Genomic DNA, 16,456 nt, shown 5'->3' with positions numbered 1-16,456 from the left:
GTCCCAGACCTGTGGGTCTGGAGGCCTGTAAGGGTCAGACTCACCCCTGCGTCATCTCCTGCTGGTCTCTCAGGGAATTAGCTCACTTTCCAGCCCGGAGCACCCTCTTCAGGCCAGTGATCCACCTTACTGCTACTGGTCCCCGTGTCCCTCCCAGGACCCTGGTGCCCCTTTAACTGGGTCTCCCCCTCCCAGGGGAACCCCCACCCACTATTCCCACCTTGCCTCAGTTGTGAGCTACTGCCAGTCACCAACTAGCCCCCGCTCCCAGGGGCAGACTGCAGTATCAGCCACTCATCACAGGCAAGGTTGGGTTTGGACCTGTCGCCTTGGCCTAGCCCTGGGCTGCCCTCTGCAACCCCCAGTACCCCTTGGCCTTCTGCTAGGCCGCAGCCTGGGGCTTTCCAGGCTGGAGCTCCCCAGCCCTGCTGCACTCAGGTACCCTGTCTCTAGCTCCCTGCAGCCAGGCCCTTCTCCCTCTGATTGCAGAGAGAGACTCCCCAATGGGGGGGGCTGCCCTGGCCCTCTTATAAGCTGCTCAGTTTGGGGCGTGGCCCCAGCTGCAGCCACTTCGCCAATCAGCCGGGGTTTTGCTCCTTTACAGCCCCAGCCCTTGGCAGGGCTTTTCCAATCCTTTCAGGGCTGGAGTGGGTGTTCACCCTGCTACAAGGCCTCACCACAGAGGGCTCTGGATGGTCAGATGGGGTGCATGGAGGGATGGGTAGGAGAGGGGTGCATGTGGGGATGGAGGGAGAGATAGACGGCAGGGCCCCTGTCTTGCCAGGCATGGCCCAGATACACAGCCCCTGCCCCCAAAGGCTCATGATGTGAGTTGTCAATGAACAGGAGGGGAAACTGAGGCATGGGGGTGGGGGTGGAACGTGATTTCCCCAAGCAGAGTCCAGAATAGAATCCAGGAGCCCTGACCCCTAACCCCATGCTCTGAGCCACCAGCCAGCACGGACGTTTGGGCATCTCTAGTCTCTTCTCACCGCTGGCCAACCTCCGCTTTATTCCCCAGGCCCGATAACGACCTGCTCCAGACGCACCGCGGCAGCTGGCGGGGGCTCGGGGGCCTCTGCACGAAAACTCTGGTGTTGGGGAAGCCAATATAACGTTCTTTATTGCTCCAGCCAATGGGGCACGGGGAGCTTGGGGGAGGGGAGATTATTCCAGAGAGGCTGCGAACCAGAACGATTGTGTCTCCCTTGGGTTTGCCCAAGACAGGTGCAGGCCCTTGTCCTCGGGAGTCTCTCTGGAGGACAGGAGAGGGGCTGCGGTTAGGCCCCCGTCATGGCCGGCTGGTGAGGGGTACCTACCTGACTGACAGAGAGGGATGGCGCGGTCGCTCCAGTTGGATGGCTTGTCTGCCTCAGTTTCCCCATCTGGAGAATGGGGAGAGGGAGCTCCCCGGTGTCCGCTTAGACTGGAAGCCGTTTGAGGCAGCGGCTGCCTCTCAGCCCCCAGCACACCGGGGGCCCCGAGTTTGGGGAGCAGAGTGGGAGTGAGGCTGGGGGGCTAGGCGGGGGCAGGGCAGGGAGAGAGGACGCCTGGGTTCCATTGGAATCCTTCACAAACTCAGATAATGCCCTGACCCCGAGGGCTTTGCTACGGGACTCCTAGACCCGGGGGTGATGGGCTCCCTGGGGTACCACCTGAAACTAGGTTTTACTGCCCAGCTCTCGGGTTTACCAGCCTGGCCGCCCCCTCGCACTGTGACGAGCTGCGAACCCCTCCAGGTCCTGCTCCCACAGCCATCCCCAGGCAGGGACACTCCCAGCCCAGTTACATGAATGCGTCTCCCGGCCACTCATGAGCCAACGATCGAGAGGCTGCAGCCAGTTCCCCCCCAGCTCCCCAGCCTGGGACCCCAGGGCTGGACCGTCCTGTCCTGGTCAGACCCTGAGCAGTGTGAGGGTATGAGCCAGGCCGCCACTTCTACAAGGGAACATGGACATGCACGGAGCAGATTCCCCAGGCCCCGCACGCAAACCCCACCGGTTTCGGTAAAGTATAAAGCGAGTGGACTGACGCAGACAGAGCTGTTCGGTGGCTATACGCAGGGAGCGAGCAGAGCCGAGCCGGTCACCTACGAAATGAAAGGAAAATCGCAGTCTGAGTTCTAGAAACCAGCCAAGGTTTGAATGGGGCCGTGTCACCCTGATGGGATCGTTCCTTGATACACAGGCTGGGATTCTCCTTTGCAGCCTGGGACCCCCTGCCCCGGTCAGTCTTTGTCCTCCAGACGTGTTCCCAGGTGTTGGGTTGGGGGGGAGGGAGGACAGGGGATGACATCACTTTCCCCCCTTTACAGGTTCCGCCAGCTGGCTGGAAAGAGCTTTTGCTGTGACCATAGGCGCCGACTCCGTGGGTGCTCCGGGGCTGGAGCACCCACGGGGAAAAATTGGTGGGTGCTCTGCACCCACCAGCAGCCAAGCTCCCCGCCGCGCTCCCCCTCCCCAGCTCACCTCCGCCTCCGCCTCCTCCCCTGAGCATGCCACGTCCCTGCTTCTCCTCCCAGGCTTGCCACCGCAAAACAGCTGTTTTGCGGCGTAACAAGCTGTGGAAGGGAGGGGGGAGCGGGAACACGGTGCGCTCAGAGGAGGAGGCGGGGCTGGGGCGGGGATTTGGGGAAGGGGTCCAATAGGGGCAGGGAGGGGGTGGAGTTGGAACAGGGACTTTGGGGAAGGGGTTGGAGTGGGGGCAGGGCAGGGATGGGAGGGGGCAAGGCAGGGATGGAGTCGGGGCGGGGCCAGGGGCGGGGGGGGGCCCGAGCTCCCACCGGCGCCAAGAGAAGTTGGTACCTATGGCTATGATGTGAGTCAAGCAGCCTCCATTGTCTCTCTGCTCCCTCCCAGACGTCTCCATTGTATCCAGTTCCCGGGGTCGTCCTTGGGCGTGTGGATTCCTTCAGCAATGTCCGGCTGCTCCACTGTTGTACCTGAACGGCTGGTTGTGGGTGTTCCCAACCTCACCCCATATTTCAGTAACACTCACCCAGCAAAACATCATAGCTCCCAATTCAATGCCAGCCCATCCAATCCAACAGGGTATTAGTGTTCCACACATCCAGACTTTGACAATGATCCCGCACAAGGCAGACTGTGTACAAGACACATCATAATCCTGTTACCATAATCTAACACCCCAGGGTGTTGCTCTCGGGTGCAGAGTGGCACACCTCCCCCCTTAGTTTCCTGCAGGAGCGTTAGTCACTGATTAATGCAGAGGCCTTGGGCCCGGGTTTCTCTTTTGGTCTCAGCGTACAACTTCCAAGCGTTGCTGTACATTGTAGTGCTACCCACACGAGTTCTCGCAAACTTCTGTGTCCCTGTTAACACTTTGTGGCTCAGTTTAGTGATCTCAGAAGCAAGCCGGTGTGCCTCCTCTGGGTTGCTAGAAAACATCTCCTTGTATCTGTGCAGCATTGTTAACTGACCATTGTGCCTTTCCAACGGGTGTTAACTCAGTGGAGATATGAATGTTTTCTAGAGTGTAGGTATCTTGACATTTAGCCATCAATGCCATGAGGCGGTGTGCCTCGGTTTCCCCTTCCACCCCGCCAGGTTTATTATGGTTTTTCTGCTGTGCCTAGCCTCAAGTCTGCTTACAGGTATCAGCTGAGAAGTTGTATTTCCACAGGGTCTCTGCACCAGGGCGTGTTCTTATTTACAGTCCTAGCGTGTCCAAAAGCTTTTCCCCAAAATCATGCACGTTGCACCTTTCCATAGGACTTACCATCAGCACCAAATTCCTTGGTGTAAGATTTACCATTAACATTGAATGTTTTACCATGAGATTTAACAGTAACACCTTATCTTTTCTTACAGGTGGGCGTTCCCAAGTAGCTTTCTCATACCACGTCTTCTGTTTAGACAGTATAGTTTATTGTTTGTTCAATACCCATTGTGTCTTTCAGTTCCTACTGAACCTTCACATGCGTTCAGTTCCTGGTTTTATTTCCCTTCAGTGGGGAGCTCAGGCCCACCATGTCTTTGGGGGTTTGGCACTCCAGGGGCTGCTGCGTCAGGATGTCAGGGGGCTTGGCATGTTGGCTGGCCCTCTGTGGAGCTGCTTCTCAACCCAGGGTTATGCCCAGGCAAAAAATCCACCCGCCTCGTGGGTGACCCTGTGATCCTCACCCCCAGCACTGGGACCTTCCCCGGCCCCGTCTCCCAGAGGGTTGTGAGCGGTGCTCTCTGGGCTAAGAGGCATTTCCCCCAGCAGCTCTTCCACTGTGTCTTCCTCCCCTCTGTCAGTAGGATCTGCCTCCTGTCTTAGAGACAGAGGGCTTGTCTCCCCGGGCACTTTACAGCGCTGCAACTTTCTCACTCGGGGGGTGTGAAAAAACACCCCCCTGAGCGCAGCAAGTTTCAGCGCTGTAACGTGCCAGTGTAGACAGTGCACCGGCGCCGGGAGTTACGCCCCTAGTGGAGGTGGTTTTCCCAGCGCTCTGCCGTGACTACACAAGCCACGTTAAAGCGCTTCCGTGACAGGGCTTTAGCGTTACCCGTGTAGATAAGCCCAGAGTTCATTTTCACAAGCCATCAGGAACAGCCTCCTGAAAACCTGGTACCCGGAGTGGGGTACCCTCCGTCACCCCTCTCTCTATCCCTGAATTGTGTGACAGCTCCCCTCCGGGAAGTCAGTTACACAGTTCCCACTGTTCCTTCCCCAGTTTCCTCCTCTGGGGTCCCCTCTAAGACACACACCTCTGTGCTCCCTAGAGAGGGGTCTATTCTCTGTTCAGCTGGGTAGGGCTCACCGCTAACAGCCGGGACAGCTGTTTGACTGCCAGGTGCTACACCCCTCCCCTCCTGAGGTGTTGTTGCCTCCAGCTGCAGGGCAGGAGCTGGTCTCAACCACCCCCACCACTGGAAGCAGGCTGCTCCCCCCAGCTGCAGAGGAATCAATGAGACTCCCTCTCATTTGTTCAGCAGTTCCCGGGACCTTGCCCTTTCCCTCTGCGGTCCCAGCAGAACGCTCCTCCTTGGGGCAAGCCGACCCCTAACAGCCCGAGAGACAAGGAAGAAATCTTTACTGATTAGCATATCAATGGGGTTATTGTCCACCACTCCCACTGATCATACCGTTTCTATCCCCTCCGTTTCTATATGTGCACTTTGGCCAAAGGCACAAGGATTTTGTAGCCTCCTACTAATACCAGCTCTGCCATCTGTCCTGGCAGTATGTCCCCGCCCCCCCTTCTACTATACTCTGCCTGATCACAGACATTTCTGCACCTGTATCTTCCCACCCAAGGTGATCCCTGCCAGCTCCCCACCTCCCCCCAGTGCCTCCTGCCTGCCCACTGCCCTGCTGACCAGAACCTCCCCCTCCCTCCCAGTGCCTCCCACCCGCCACAGATCAGCTGCAGGAGGTGCTGGGTGGGGGGAGGAGTGAGGGCAGGGCACGCTCAGGGGAGGTGGCAGAACGGGAAGAGTGGGAAGAGATGGGACTGGAAGGGGTGGAGTGGGGGCTGGGGCTGAACCGGGGGTGGGTGAAGGCAGATTAGAAAATCAGCACCACTGAGTGGAATTACAGGGATAGCGTCTTCTGGGCTCTTCTGTTTTCACAGGAGATTTGGGACAAGGATTTAGAGGAATGGTTTTGGGGAGGTGAGCACCCAGCCTCCCAGCCACCCTCCTTTTCCCAGGGGTAAAACAGGAACCTGTTTCCCATCAATTTAAACCCCTCAGTCTGTGGTTTATTCACAGTAGATGCCCGGGATTGTTCAAAGTCATCGGCTAGAGATGCCAGTTCAGCCCCAGTTTTCACCTGTTTGTCCCACAGACGCTGTCTCACGTCATCTTTACATATGCTCAGGAAACGCTCCAGAGCAACAAGGTCAAACATTTCTTTAAAGCTTGTAACCCCTTTCCCCTCCCCCACTTTCCCAGCCAATCTTTCTAAATTTCTCTCTGTAGGTTTCAGGGGTTATCTGAACTCATTCCAAAACAATGTCTTTACATTTACAATAATCTAAATCCTCCTCAGTTGGCATCTTACTGAACACAGCCAGAGCGTTACCAGTTCACTTTGCAACCAACGTGGGGATCATCCTGTCTTCAGGAATCTGATGAATGACACAAAGCCTCTCAAAGGTAATGAAGTATTCAGCAATATCACCTGCCTCGTTGTCTGCAGGACACAATCGTTCCCATTTGTGGATTTTTGGAGCGGTGGGAATCAGTGGTGTGGGGGCATTTCCGGCTCCGCTTTTCTAGCAAGTCCAATTGGGGTTTTCTCCCTCTTTCTCCTCAAATCCTTTGGCTTTCCGTTCCAGGGCTCTCTGCTGTGCGGCTGCTGGCCTGGCATCCTCGGCTTCCATAGCCCTTCTGTGTCACTCCTGGGGGAACGCGCAGAATTCCTGTCCTGCATCATTTTGTATTTTCCTGCGTAAAATCCATTCTGCCCCAGCAGGGCTGCAGTTCCGCCTTTTGCCCACCAGAGGCCGCTCTGGCGCCAGCACAGCCAGCTGCGTTCATGCCGGTCGTTCTAGGGCCACAGCGGCCCCTGGTGGGCGCAATGCGGAACTGCAGCACATCTGGGGCAGGAAAATGCAAAATTCTCTGCTCGGTGCCGGAGAATCCCCCCCGGAGCAGTGTGCATCCCAGCCCCTGCCCGCGGAGCCAGGCTAGGACAGAGTGCAGCACCCAGGGGTGCTGGGGGTCACATACGGGGGCTCAGGAGCTAGTGGGGGGACAGCGTTGAGCATGGGGACGGGGGCTGCAGGGACACATGGGGATGGGGGGTGCGGGGACCGGGGCAGACGTGCCGGACTGAATGGGAGAGGCTTGGGGTCAGGCAGGGTCTGCATGGGGGAGGCTCCCCAACTCCTGAACAATCCCCCCGCCAAAGAAAAATCTCCCCCCCAACACCTTCCAGATTCAGTCCCAGGCCCCCTCCCTCTCCCTCAGCTCCTCCGTTACCCCAACTCCCCCCAGCCTTTGCCCTGCTTCTGCAGGGTGCAGGAAATACAGGTCTGTCATGTAGTGTGAATGTATTACACAACGTTCTGTATTAAAATGCCTCGTAAGGAATCTATTTGTCAAAAAAAAAAAAAAAAAAGAGCAAAATCTGTTAACTTTCTATAGCACTTTATGCTCTAAAAGAAGTTGGTGCCTAACTTCCCTTAGGCTACCACTTTTTCACAGAGGCTTACAAACATGCTTTATTTGGTTATGTTGAGTGAACTGTAAAACCCAGCCCAGCCCTTTGGCCCCCGCACCAGTCAGCTGACTCCTGGGACAAGGGACCAGGCTGGATCAGAGGTGCTGGAACAATTTTTATAGTGGGGTGCTGAGAGTCAGTGAACCAATCTGTAAACATAGGATGGAAACCACTTCAAGCCAGGGGGTGCGCACTTCAGCACCATGGGCTGGAATGGGGGTGGGGGAGGGTCTGGCTGGAGTTAGGGGACAAAGAGACTTGGCTGGGGCGGCGCATGACTACCCTGATGGGGTGAGAGGCTGAAGATCCTCACTGGAGTGAGAGAAGATAGGAGCCCAAATGATTGGCCAACAGTATACGAGTCACATCAACTAGAATAAAAACTAGAAAAAATAATACATTTCTAAAAAATGCAAACTAAATTTAAAATAGTAATAATGAGTAAAATACAAAAATATTAACAGACTTAAAAAAAGTAAAATAATAAAAACTGAAAAATAAAAGAATTGTAAAATACATAAAAACCCTAAAAGGGGAAATAAAATTAAAAGAAACTTAATATATCTATATATAAACAACAATAAAATAAAAAAGGAAATACAAGTAAAATATATTAAAAAGGTAAAAATATAACTATTAAGAAAAAACACACACACAAAAAGAAAGAAAAAAGGAGTACAATTGTAAAACCGAGAGCGAGAGTCCATGGGGCTTGTGCTCCTATATCATAGGTGAGGAGTTCTGATGTGTGCCCCCATGTCCCCCTCTCTGTCCCCCGTGTGGACAGGGCTAGACAGCACTCTCACTCCAGCTATGCGGCCACCCCAGTCTGGGAGTGAGGGGCGGCGCCCTCCTGGGCTTCCGGACCCACAGACAAAGCCCGGGGGGAACCATTCCCATTTATACTTGCTGGACACAAGGCTCTTGCTCGTGTTGTATAGGAGGCTAAGCGACCCCCGTGTTATACACTGAGCAATGAGGGCTCCCTCCATGTGGGGCAGAGGGAGACCTGCGCTCCAGGGACGAGGTAGCTGGTGGACAGACCCCGCCGGAGCGGGGAATGTCGGCAGGCGCCACTCTGCCTTAGACGGAGTCATCTCCACTTGAGCAAGCGAGACTCCCCGCAACCTCCAGGCACCTCTTCTGTCAGTGGACGGTGACCCTGACGCCGAGAGAGACCCCCGGGACAGCGAGAGATAGACGGGGTGTCCCTCGGCTGGGACCCCTGGGGCGAGATTCAGCCCAGCCGCAGCGGGGTACACAAGGTACTAGGTGGAGAGGGGAAGGAGAGAGCGAGCCAGGCTGGAGGCCTCCGGGCTCTGCTCCCCTCTCTGCACCAGCCTGAGTCCCCCCCACTCAGGGCTTTTCCCAGCGTGTACCCAGCTCACATAACCTTGTGTCATGGGTCCGGGCCAAGCCTTCGGAATGAGGGGAGAGAAAAGGGCAACGCTGCCTCTGCCCAGGCTGTGCAGAGAATCACCCCGCCCTTCTGGAACTCTCTCTGGGGACCCAGCTGGGATTGTAGCTCATTGAGACTTCCAGAGCCTGGCCCCATTGCGGTCACTCCACGAGGGAGAACAGAAACACCTGCCTTTAAAATTCCACTGTATCTAGGGTGACCCCACCTGTATTTCAAGTTCCGTAATAGAGGACACTGCTGCGGGGCGAGGGGGTATTTTGGGGTGCTGGAGGGGTGTGTGTGTACTGGGAGATGGTATTTGGGAGGTGCTGGACAGAGGATTTGGGGTGTGTAAGAGCAGGGGTGCCTCTCGGGACCGGGGGACCTCCCGCAGGGCGACCGGCGACAGCACCCCAGGCAGGCGCTTGCTGCGCTGGGGCCTGGAGCCGCCCCTGGTTGTCCCCCATAATGTCCATTCTTCTCCCCCCCACACCCCACGGAGCACTCCCCTTCTCCCCCCCCAAGGAGCACCCTGCTCTCTCTCTCTCTCCTCCCCTCCGGCAGGGCTGGGTTGGGTGAGGGGTTGGTGGGGGGGGAGGCTAGCTGGCTGCCTGCTGAGGAATGAAAGTGAAAGTAACTCACTTCCTCGGCAGCCAGCCAGGATTGGAGGGGTCACGCGTGGCTGGGCTGGGGATAGCCAGATAGCATGTGTGAAAAATCAGGACGGGGGGTTGGGATAGGGTGAGCAGATGTCCCACTTTCATAGGGACAGTCCCAATTTTTGGGTCTTTTTCTTGTATAGGCTCCTATTACCCCCCCCCCTCCCCCCGCACCCCCTGTCCTGATTTTTCACACTTGCTGTCTGGTCACCCTAGGTGGGGGTAATTGGTGCCTATATAAGACAAAGCCCCAAATATCGGGACTGGCCCTATAAAATCAGGACATCTGGATCCGGTCACCCTAGCTGGGGAGCGCGTCTCTCCCCCGGGCTGGCAGCGATCCCTCTCATCCGGGGGGAGCTGCGCAGGGCAGGAGGAGCTGCGGGGGCTCCAGGGGTGCCCCGTCCCTGAGATCAGATGCTGGGCTAACTTCACCATGGTCCGTGGGGCTGGCGGCGGTGCCCATTGGCGTGTGATCGGACCTGAGGGTTTGCTGCTGCTGTTGCCACTCTGCACCCCAAGAGGTGGATTTTGGGGTCCTGCAGTTTTCCACCGATCTCCTCCTCGACTGCAGCTGTTGGACCAGCAGGCTGGGGGGTGAGCCAAGCATGAAAGCAGTACTGTGTTGCCATTTAGATTGTCATTTAACAACGTTGTTTGCCAAAAATGCTTGCTAACAATCCTGAATTCAATTTCAATATATTTTTTTAAATCAATATCTGAGCCCAAAACAGAAAATGAAGTTGTTGACAATTATTTGTGACAGGTTTGGGGCAGGGCGTGGGCCAGTTTTCATCAGAGAAACAAAAAATGTTGACTGACTTCCCTATAGCCCTGTTACTGCTAAACAGAGCCTCCAACCACTGTAATATGCTCATCCCCTTACTAGTGCATAGAGCAGGGGTCGGCAACCTACGGCACATGAGCCAAAGGTGGCACACAAGCTGATTTTTGATGGCACGCCGCGGCGGGCTGAGCGGCTCAGCCCACCGCCGCTCTGGGGTTCCAGCTGCTGCCCCATTGCCAGCTGGGATCCCAGCCGCCGGCCCCACTCAGTGCCTGCTGCTGGCCTGGGCTGAGCGGGGCTGGTGGCTGGAACCCCAGACAAGGATCCCAGGCAAGGATCACACTAAATTGATAAGATCTGCATTTTAATTTGATTTTAAATGAAGCTTCTTAAATATTTTAAAAACCTTATTTACTTTAAATACAACAATAGTTTATTTATATAATATAGACATAGAGAGACCTTCTACAAATGTTAACATGTATTACTGGCACGGGAAACCTTAAATGACAGTGAACTTGGCACATCACTTCTGAAAGGTTGCCGACCCCTGGTATAGAGTGACCATCTGTTGTACTAAGATTCTCTTGCTTTTTTTCCCAGTGAGTCAGTCTAGCTTTTGCCAGCCCAGAGGTTGGGCAGCCAATGTCCTACGTTTTCACAATGTTTTGTCCAACTTTCATACAGTAAATACATGGTTAATACGAGTGAAAAAGGCCAGGGACACTTCCTTGTGACAAATCTGTGTAGCAGATCATGCGAGAGCTGTGAAAATGTCAGTTTTTGATGGAACGTTAGAGGCAGTGATTTATCCTGTATTTCTGGCAGTGCCCAAAATGTGCTGCTACGGCTCGCGTCTTTCCAAACAAAAATGAGGCACAATAGGACTTCGGTAACATTTCTGTGCTACCTTCATCTAGAGGAGATGATTCTGTGCTGACTTCATTCTGGTCACTTTGTGCTTTACCTAGGAGTAAAACTAGGGTTCTATTTCCCACTGCTCGGAAACCCAGCTTATTAAACTGGATAATGCCATTGATCTATGTACAGTAGAAGGTTGATAGAGAGTTGTAACTAACATTAAGACTGATGCCCACTATACATTTAAAACTAAAAAGTGGCTTTGTAAAAATGACCTGGGTTTCCAACTCTACTGTGTCTCAGTCAGGGCGGAGCGCCTTGGGAGGTGTCTTCACACTAGCTCAAGGTCACAGCGCAAGAACCTAGAGAGCCTCCTGAAGCACGGTGATAGTTTTGATTTAAATGGACTTGAACTGTACGAAGAATTGAGGACACTGTCACCAATGTTACCACATGCAAAATCGGTGATGGACATTGTACAGTTTATTCATACCAGCAAACTTGTTGACATATATCCTAATGTGTACATCGCCACTCGTATTCTACCGACAATTCCTGTAACAGTCGCATCCGGAGAACGGAGTTTCTCAAAACGAAAGCTCATTAAAAACTCTCTCCGCTCTACAATGAGTCAGGAACGCTTGACTGGTCTTGCTATTCCTGCAATCGAACAAGACATCACTTTGTCTTTGTCAGACAATGACATTATTACTGATTTTGCAGCCAAAAAAAGCCAGAAAGATTGCTTTGAATTAAAAACAAAGCCTTGTTTCAATACCTCTTCAGATACATTTCCAATCAAATGTTGACAAATTAAAAAAATTATATTATTTGCATCATTCTGTCAAATCAGAATTTTTTCTATAGCGCTACTTCTTTAGTGCTAGTCCATCGGCATCACAGTGGGCTTCATTCAGTGAAACTGGGTTTAATAACATGCATGTGGCAAGTTTTCCAATCCTGTCAGCTTATGTTTGTGTTGTTAAGAGCCAGTCAGGCACAGGGGCACCAGTTTAATAATCCCGCCTAGGGCACCATAAATCCTAAGGACGTCCCTGAACAGGGGTACAGTAACAAGCCATCCCTGAAATCCTCCAGGGGTTTCCCGGTCATGCTGGCAGGATCAGGGGCACTGAAAGGACGGACGTGGCCTGAGTCAGTCTGTGGAGAGCCAGCCTAGAGAAAGGTGAGGGGGTGAGCTGGGCCTCACTGCCTTAGGGAGCAGCCTGCTTTGTCTCTCTCTGGTTTGGGACGGTTCTTGGGTGTGAGCGTCCTGGATTCTAAGGGGTTGTCTGTTAGGGTTGCCAACTTAGTAACATTTAAAAACCGGACACTCCAGCAGGAGTGCTGGAACCTCCCCTGCCCCGCCTCTTCCCCCGAAAGCCCCACCCGGTCCACTCCTCTTCCCCCCTCCCCGCTTTGCTCACTGCTTTTCCCCTCCCACTCCCCAGCTGGGGTCAGGAGGGACTCACCTGCAGAACCAGGGCTGGGAGCTGCAGCTGCCCAGTGGAGGTCGGAGGCAGCCCCAGCTCAGTAGGGGCTGGTGCGGGCGATGACCCAGCACCTCCCCACCTCCCCCACCTGCAGACTTTGGCTGTCCGGTCAGATCTACTGACCGGACATTGTCAGGCCCCTTTTCGACTGGACTGGACTTTCCGGTCGAAAACCAGGCACCTGGCCACTCTAGTGTCCACTTGAAACGCGGCCACTGCGCCATTGTAGCGCTTCAGTGTAGACACGACTACACCGAGGGGCGGGTGCGTCCGTTGCCGGAGTTAGTCCATGTCCCCGAGAGGTGGGAGCTGGGACGTCTGATTTCTCCCTGTCGACCCAGTGCTGGCTACACCGGGGCTAGGTCGGCTTCCTTACGGCCCCCAGCAGGTAGATGTTTCAAACCGCGGAGCGATGCAGCCGGGTCGCCCCAGGTGTTTTGTGTAGAGCTGCCCTAGGCATTAACGTCGAGTGACTCAGGAGTCTCTGTTAGTCTCTGGGAGGTGGGGGTGGGGGCCAGGACTCCTGGGTCCGGCATGGACGGGGGCAGCGGTACAGACACATGCGCTCTGCAGGGAATTTGGATTTATGATGCAGCTTTATTCAATGCATTAGCGTGTGGAAATACAAAAGGTGAGAACAGAGGGTGGAGGGGTGGCAGGATGCCTGGGTTCTGTTCTTGGATCTGGGAGGGAGTGGGGACTAGGGGTTAGAGCAGGGGGGCTGGGAGCCAGGACTCCTGGGTTCTCTCTCTGGCTCTGGGAGGGGAGTGGCGACTAGTGGTTATAGCAGGGGGGCTGGGAGCCAGGACTCCTGGGTTCTCTCCCCAGCTCTGGGAGGGGAGTGGGGGCTGGTGGGTTAGAGCAGTGGGGTCTGGGAGCCAGGACTCCTGGGTTCTACCCCTCGGAGCACTCTCTGGGGAGAAGCTGCTAATGGGTCTCTAATACTCAGGCCTGTTTTTAAGCCCGTCGCGCTCAGTGCAAATCCCATAATGGGTCTCTGGCTTGGGCCCTGCACCAATGGGTCTCAAAGCGCTTTACGAAGGTGTCTTGGCACTGTGTGTGTGTGTGTGTGTGTGTGTGCGCAGGGCCGGCGCAACCCATTAGGTGACCTAGGCGGTCGCCTAGAGCGCTACAATTTGGGGGGCGGCGACCGCGGCGGTATTTCGGTGGTGGGACCTTCTGCCACATAGGGCGGCAGAAAAGCTGGCGGCGCTCCTGCGTGTGTGTGAAACTGAGTCACAACTGGGGGGGCCAGCCCCAGGCAGGCCTGGGGGGCAGGAGGGAATAGCTCAAAGCAGGGGCGTGCCAGTGGGATGGAACTCAGCAGGGTGTCAGAAGCCGTCCACGGTCTCCAGTCGGGTGGCCGGGCGTAACTGGATGGCCGTGATTTGATAGTTGAATACGCCCGACAACAGGACGTCTCCGGCTTTGATCTTGGCCACATCCTTGGTGGCGCATCCTCTGGCTGCGAAAGGGATTTTGAGGTCGATGCCATCTGCCCAGAGAAATTGGCATTATTATCCAGCATGGGGGGGGTGTGTGCACAGATCCGCTGGCGTGCTGGGCACAGAGCCCTGGCATGGGGGGGCACAGAGCCCCTGGCATGGGGGGGCACAGGCAGAGCCCTGGCATGGGGGGGCACAGATCCCCACTGCACCAGGTGCTGGCCTAGCAGCTGCCCCCCAGATCTTCCAGTCTCAGTGTAAAATAAGAGACGCCACCAGGAGACAGACAACTGGCTGGAGACCGGGATGGGAGGACGAGGAAACAAGGGACCCCTTCCGCCTGCAGTCCTACCCCCGTTCCGCCCCTTCTGTCTGCGCTCCTGCCCCCTTCTGCCTGTAGTCCTGCCCCTGCTCCGCCCCTTCTGCCTGTGGCCCCGCCCACAGCCCCATCCCTTTCTGCCCATTCATCAGGGCCCTGCCCCTGTTCCCCCCAGGTCTCCTCCCCCACATTCCACCCGCCCCACAACTCGTTTGCTCCTTTCTGTCCCCGCCCCCACTGTGGCCCCATGACCGGAGCAGCTCTGTTCCCGCGTCACGGCCCCACAGGGAGTGGGACTCCTGCAGTCCCAGGGCCGCAGTGGGGTCCAGGCACTGGGGCTTCCCCCGCCACAGGGCAGCGACCCCAAGGACGGAGGGGGAAGGCGGGAAGAGCGGAAGAAGAAAAGGGGGAGAAGATGAAGTCGTTCTGAACCATCCATCCCCTGGACCCCTTTTTCGTAGGCAGATTTTGAACACAGGCCGTTTCTCCCCCCAGCCCCGCCCACGCGCCCTGCAGCCTGCCCTGCTCGGGGGTGTGTGTGTGCTTGGTCCAGTGTCTGCTGGCAGGCTCGCGTGTCCCCTGAGCAGGTATGGCCTGGGGGGGGGGGCCATGGGGGACTCACTCTCTGACAGCGTCCCGGCGACGTCAACGCACTGGCTGGCGGCCCCCTGGCAGTGCAGGGTGACGTTGTGGAGGCAGCGGTGGGATCCTGGGGCAAAGCACGACGGGCACTGTCCTCCGTTGGGCACGGTGCTGATTTTGGAACCTGTGGACAAAGAGGGGGGAATCAGAATCGGGGCTGAAGCAGGACGCAGCTCCTTGTGTCTCGGCGTTTCCAGGGCGGGTGGGCTGCGGTGAAGGCACAGGGCTGGACGTCAGGACGCCTGGGTTCTCTTCCTCCCAACTCTGCCACTGACTGGCCAGGGGAGCTTGGACCTTCCTGGGCCTCAGTTTCCCCAATGGAAACGTGGTGAGAATGATCCTGCCTGGTGTCCATTCAGATTGGAAGCTCATTGGGACAGGAGCTGTGTCTCCTTGTGTGTCTGGACAGCGTCTGACGTGATGGGGGGCCCTGATCTCGGTCATGGGGGGCTGGGCAGCGCCCGGTGCAATGGGTCCCTGATCTGCAAGGTGCAGGGCAGCAGAGGGAAAGGGCAGGGCAGGTGAGAGGTGCCAGGGTGGGGGCGGGCGCAGGCCGGGTACGTGCGTTCCTTTATCTCCCCCGTGTTGCAGTTGGTCTCTCTGCAGATCTCGGAGTGGATCCTCACGTAGACGCCGCCCCCGAACTCGAAGTCCANGAAAAGGAAATGGCTAATGCTAGTATCCACTATCCTATTCATTATTCTAACACTTAGTAGAAAACACACACTGTACCTAGCCCAAACATAACCAGTTCTAGAGCCCAGTACCCATGGCACGACACCGCGCTCGCCCCTTGCCCTGCCTTCCTCTGCTAGGTGCAAGAGCCCTTCCCTGCCCCAAATTGTCTCCCCCCGAGACAGGCCAGTCCTCGACAATACCCCTCTGCCATGTACAGTCGCCAAACCTGACAGTCTCTACACAAAAGAATAAATGGACACAAATCAGACATAAAAAATTATAACATTCAAAAACCAGTCGGAGAACACTTCAATCTCCCTGGACATTCAATAAGAGACTTAAAAGTGGCCATTCTTCAACAAAAGAACTTAAAAAACAGACTCCAATGAGAAACTGCAGAATTGGAATTAATTTGCAAACTGGACACTATCAAATTAGGCCTGAATAAAGCCTGGGAGCGGCTGGGTCACTACAAAAACTAATTTCCCGCTGCTGATACTCACTCCTTCTTCTTGTCAACTGTTGAGAATAGCCCACTTCCACCTTAATTGAATTGGCTCGTTAGCACTGACCCCCCACTAGCTAAGGCAACTCCCATCTTTTCATGTGCCGTGTATTTATACCTCCCGACTGTATTTTCCACTCCATGCATCGATGAAGTGGGTTTTAGCCCACGAAAGCTTATGGCCAAATACATTCATTTGTCTCTAAGGGCTTGGCTACACTTGCGAGTTACAGCGCATTAAAGCAGCCCCGGGCGCCCTGGCTCACTCCCCGTCCACACTGGCCAGGCACGTAGAGCGCTGGTGGTACTACACCTCAGCAAGTGGGATAACGTTTGCTGCGCCTTGGATACAATGCCCGGGCGTCAGTGTGAACGGGGTGTTGCATTACTGCGCTCTGATCGGCTTCCGGAAACGTCCCATAATCCCCTTAAGTCAAGTGGCCACTCTTGTCACTGTTTGGGAATCACTGCAGGACTGCGGAAATGCCCTTTCAA

General features: G+C 55.4%; 1 protein-coding gene across 1 annotated transcript; it reads right to left on the bottom strand.

Annotated features, from left to right (window-relative positions):
* Positions 1-12,949: 12,949 nt before the first annotated feature.
* LOC117869908 (phospholipase A2 inhibitor and Ly6/PLAUR domain-containing protein-like) lies at positions 12,950-15,476 on the bottom strand. The gene is made up of 3 exons (XM_034757010.1): positions 15,344-15,476; positions 14,759-14,902; positions 12,950-13,867 (listed from the first exon to the last, which is right to left on the bottom strand). Exons 1-3 carry the CDS (start codon positions 15,474-15,476, stop codon positions 13,704-13,706), a joined length of 441 nt encoding a protein of 146 aa, XP_034612901.1. The 3' UTR covers positions 12,950-13,703.
* Between the last annotated feature and the right edge of the window lie 980 nt (positions 15,477-16,456).

This window comes from Trachemys scripta, chromosome 24 (genome assembly GCF_013100865.1).
Source record: "Trachemys scripta elegans isolate TJP31775 chromosome 24, CAS_Tse_1.0, whole genome shotgun sequence".
NCBI classification, from domain to species: domain Eukaryota; kingdom Metazoa; phylum Chordata; order Testudines; family Emydidae; genus Trachemys; species Trachemys scripta.
Note: the sequence above shows the minus strand (reverse complement) of the source record. Positions and strands in the feature narration are given on the sequence as shown.